The sequence below is a fragment of the Sorex fumeus genome, unplaced genomic scaffold (genome assembly GCF_029834395.1).
Source record: "Sorex fumeus unplaced genomic scaffold, SorFum_2.1 ptg000037l, whole genome shotgun sequence".
NCBI lineage: Eukaryota > Metazoa > Chordata > Mammalia > Eulipotyphla > Soricidae > Sorex > Sorex fumeus.
In genome coordinates, this window is record NW_026606094.1 from 25160917 (window position 1) to 25165458 (window position 4542).

A 4542-nucleotide genomic window follows, 5' to 3' on the forward strand; every position below is an offset into this window, starting at 1 on the left:
ACTCCCCCTCGCCCCCACATAACCCTTTTGTATTGCTATATTATTTGCAAATGATAGAGATGGTGCTTCAAAGGGACATATAAAACTACATTAAACACACTCATTTAGAAAGAAGTATAAAAATTATAAAACCCTTCAAGAATAACTGTAGTACTTAATTTCTTGATCAACTTGGACAGCGTATTGTTCCATAGGTATAAAAGGCTTTGTTTTCTTGATAACGCCCGTGCAGCAACTAAACATGAAGGTGCTTCCATTGTCATTCAACCTCACCAACGGAATTCTACTTGATTAATTCTGGATTACCGGTGGCCGCTTGAAATGGATTGGGGCCAAACGAAGGAAGAGTTGGTTGAAGGTATCAAAAGAGGCTCTTTGAGGGTTTAGAAGGCAACTGTGCAAGGCCCATTACCTCTAGGCTTAAGCCCACATTCCTTTACAGGAACACAAAGCCACACAGGCTTTGGGCATCTCCCTTTGTCTTTTTTTTCTCTTTTCAAGTCTGGGGAGAGCTCCCAGCTCCCCTCTTGCAAACGCACCCCACCCCATCCACCTTGGAGAGGCCCGCACTCCAAGGTGGGTGGGCTTGTCCAACCCTTCTCGACTTGCCCCCTGGCACCCCTCTCGTAGAGCCACCCAACTGTTGACTGTGCTCAAGACCCACCACCATCATCCACCCCACCCCCCCTTACCCCGCCCCAGTGCCATCTTCCAGGAACTGGCCTCTCCATGAGGGCCCGCCCCTCTTCGGAGAGCACCCAATGGGTGGAGCCGGGGCCGCGGTGGGAGGGGCCTGAGGCGGGCCCATTTAAAGAAAGGCAGAGGGCGAAAGGAGGCAAAGAGAGGAGAAGAAAGAGAAACCAGGGGGGCGAGGTGCCGTCCAATGACAAAGCCCAGGGGTGGGCGCCGGCCGCCATCTTGTACCGGGCGGCAGGCTCTTCGCCCGCGTCCTCCGCCCTCGGAGGGGGAGGGGCGGCGGCGGAGGCGAGAAAAGTAGCGAGAGCCGCGCCGGGCGGGAGGCGTCAGCGGCGGCAGCAGCAGCAGCGGCGGCGGCGGCGGCGGCAGCGGCAGCGGCGGCCGCCGCCGCGGAGCCGAACGCGGCTGGGGACGACGACGGCGACGGCGGCGGCGGGGGCGCCGGCGGCGCCGGCGGCGGCAGCGGGACCCGGCGAGCGCGAGCGGCCTCCGATGCGGCGCAGCGTGAAGAGGCGGCGGCGCCGGCCCCCGGCGGCTCCGGCCCCGGCCGCCCGGGGCGGCGGCGGCGGCGGCGGCGGCGGCTTGGGGGCCGGACTGGAGGCGCGGGAGGAGAAGGTGGTGTACTCGCGGTCGCAACTGTCGCTGGCCGACAGCACCAAGGCGCTGGGCGACGCCTTCAAGCTCTTCATGCCCCGCAGCACGGAGTTCATGAGCTCGGACGCGGAGCTCTGGAGCTTCCTCTGCAGCCTCAAGCACCAGTTCTCCCCGCACATCCTGCGCAGCAAGGACGTCTACGGCTACTCCTCCTGCCGGGCCCTGGTGCCCGACCCCCCGCTGGCCCCGACCACCCGCGGCCCGACGCGCAGGCCGGCGCAGAGCGCGGCGGCCACCAGGAGGAGGCGCCGTGGAGGCCGGGCGGCCGCCGCCCGCAGCAGGAAGCCTAAGCCGTCGCCGTTGCCGTCGCCGCTGCCGCCGCCGCCGCCGCCACCACCGTCGTCGTCGTCGTCGTCGTCGTCGTTGCTGTGGTCGCCGTCGGCGTTGCCGCCGCCGCCGCCCTGTGAGGAGCGCGGCCCCGTCGTCCGGGCCCCGGCGCCCAGCTTCGGGGGCCGCACCCTGGAGGAGATCTGGAGGGCGGCCACCCCGACGCTCACCACCTTCCCCACCATCCGCGTCGGCGGCGACGTGTGGAGCGAGCGCAGCCTGGCGGCGGCGCGCCACCGAGCGCGCCAAGTCCTGCGAGTGAACCTGGAACCCGTGGTGAGGCTCCGCCGCTTCCCGGTACCCCGGGCCTGACGGGGCGGGCCGTGCCCCCGCGGTGCCCTCTGACCCCGGGACGGAGCTTCCGCCTTGGAGGGAGATGGACAAGTGTCAGTCGAGTGTTTACAGATGCGGCCAGGACACCACCACCACCACCGCCCCCGCCCCCTCCCGCCCCCCTTAGTGCACTTTAAGGGCGAAGAAAGTCACCGGACCGGGTCTTTGCCCCGTGCCCTGCGCCCTCCCTGCCGGGATGCAGCCGCCTGGGACTCCGGGGGGCCGGCCAGGTGCGCGCCCCCCCCTCCCGCCCCCGATCAAGCTGAGCTCCCGGCGCTGCCCGGGCTGCAGAGGAAGGAGACTGCGAGACCCAGCCAACAGCCCCCCCCCGGAAGCCCACCTCCCAGGGAGGACCCTTCTCTTCTTAACCCCAGATTGAGACTTCTCTCCAGGACTCTTTATGGGCAGATCCGTTTTCTCCCCTTTTGGACTCTACCTCACTGGTTTGGAAGTCCTCCGAAGTCATTATTTTTTTCCAAAGGAATTTGGTTTCGCGCTCGTGTAATAAAGCCAGAATTTGGGTTTTTTTTGTTTCTTATTTTTTGTTTTTTTTTTTTCATTGCCTCGCTCCCGCTTCCCCCCCTCCACCCCCGAACACGATCCTGCCCCAATCCGTATCCTTTTACCCCCACCCCCTTGACCCTCCCCCTCCCCCACGCCCCCATCTCCCATTGACTGCCACCCCTCTTTTTTCTGGACGAAAAGCTCTAACATGTGTTGTGGCGTTGCACTCGTTTGTGCTCAGGGTATTCTGAATCCCACGCGTTTCCTAATTTCAACTGGATTCCAAAGCTTTTGACCAAGGAGATTTTCCAAGAGATGCAAGCTTCTGACTGTTCATAGGGCAAGGATTTGGATGGCTCTGAGTTTCGTGGGCTCGGTGACGGGAGACAAAAAGTTGCAAAGTAAAACTGTTAAAAAAATTTTTTTAAAAAGGAGTTTTTTCAAGGTTTTATACCGAGATTTAATGTTTATATTTGCTGAGCACCTAAAGGAACTAGAAACTTAAAGTTTTGTTTAGGAAAAGTTGACTTGTTGATTTCTTTCTAATTGAATAAAAATTAAAGTGTGTTGAAAACCCCATGGCTTGTGATAAAAACAAAAACCAACATGAGTGAATTAGAACTGATGTTGGTTAAAGAGGTGGGTTAAAGAGGTGGGTGGGAATCTTGATATTTGACCTCATTGTATGGTCTAATATACAAACCCAGCAATATTTCAATATTTTAAGATGAGAGTCACATAAGAGAAATAAATGACTGTAATCTCCCTGATTCAAATGATTAACAGAATACCCATTGGAATTCTCAGAACTCTTAGCGACCTAGAGAAGTGGGGACATTTGTTGGTATCAAATGACTGGCTGAAGTTAGAGTAGGGGAAATAGATCTCTCTTCTTTGTTTTTATTTTTGTTGTTGGAAAACAAAAAATGTCTAGAATCATATCCGTCACTTTTATAAACATCATGACAATTGGTTGGCTTTGGTCTATGAGTTTTTTATCTCATGTCCATTAATAATTGTGTTCAGAGGTCTTTGACAGCTGCAGACCTCCAGAATTAAATAGGCAAGCCACAGAGTGCTGACCCTTACTTAGAATAGTGTTTATATCACATGGCCCAGTGTGGAATTCTTGATTATCCAAGTGCCTTTGGTCATTGGTGGCAGCAGGACTTACAGTTTTTAGCCAGTGGTGCCACAAGCCAGATATTACTGCAATATCTAAAGGGTCAAGTAGTGTTTTTGTACCACTATTATTTCAAATTTATGTATTCTGTCACAGAAGGATCCATACCGGGCTGGAACCTGACATAAGAAATCCTTAATATTAAGGCATATCTCTGCTTAGCAGCTTCTTAGGAGAATGAGAGTTTGCAAGCTAGACTCTTGTATTCTTAAAATTCAAATAGCATAATTTTCTGAAATGACTTTTCCAAATAGTCCATAATAGGGGTTCTGTGACTTCAATTTCAGTGTTGTTTTTGTAAAAAAAAAACAAAAAAAACCTATATACATATTTGTGACTTTATGCCAGTTTCTCATCAGCCTCATATACTTTTATTCACTACTCAGTAATGCATTGTGTAAATTACTGACCTGAGTAAATAAAAGTGAGTGATTCATTAGAAGATGGAGAGTGTTAAATTATGTTTGTGTGATAGCAAACCTAGATATATTTGGTTTTTAGCTTCCATTACCATTAATAGTTCAGACACATAGGGTTTTCTTCCCCCAAGATTGTTAACGTCTATAGCTAACTAGCACCTGAGAGGAAGAAATATGTATTTGTATCACTTTGGTATTGTATATAGTTTTATAATTAGAAAATGAATCCAATGGCCATATTAGAATGTAATTTCAACATAACTTATCTAGTTTCCCAGAGGACTTTCGAAATTAGACATAGCTGGGAAAACAACTTTGCTCAGCACAGAAGTGAAACAACCATTCACACCATCCATTTATTTTTATATTCTCAGTATGGTCTTTCCTCTCTTGTCTTGTTACTTTATTGCCCTGAAATTCCATTAA

At 52.7% G+C, this 4542-nt stretch overlaps 1 protein-coding gene across 1 annotated transcript; it reads left to right on the plus strand.

Moving 5' to 3' along the window:
* Nucleotides 1-1154: 1154 nt before the first annotated feature.
* CCDC71L (coiled-coil domain containing 71 like) lies at nt 1155-2167 on the plus strand. Its single transcript, XM_056118224.1, has one exon. It carries the CDS (start codon nt 1189-1191, stop codon nt 1987-1989), a length of 801 nt encoding a protein of 266 aa, XP_055974199.1. The 5' UTR covers nt 1155-1188; the 3' UTR covers nt 1990-2167.
* Nucleotides 2168-4542: the final 2375 nt, after the last annotated feature.

Coding starts and splice junctions, on each gene's coding strand:
- CCDC71L (XM_056118224.1), top strand. CDS start 1,189: ATGCGGCGCAGCGTGAAGAGGCGGCGGCGCCGGCCCCCGGCGGCTCCG.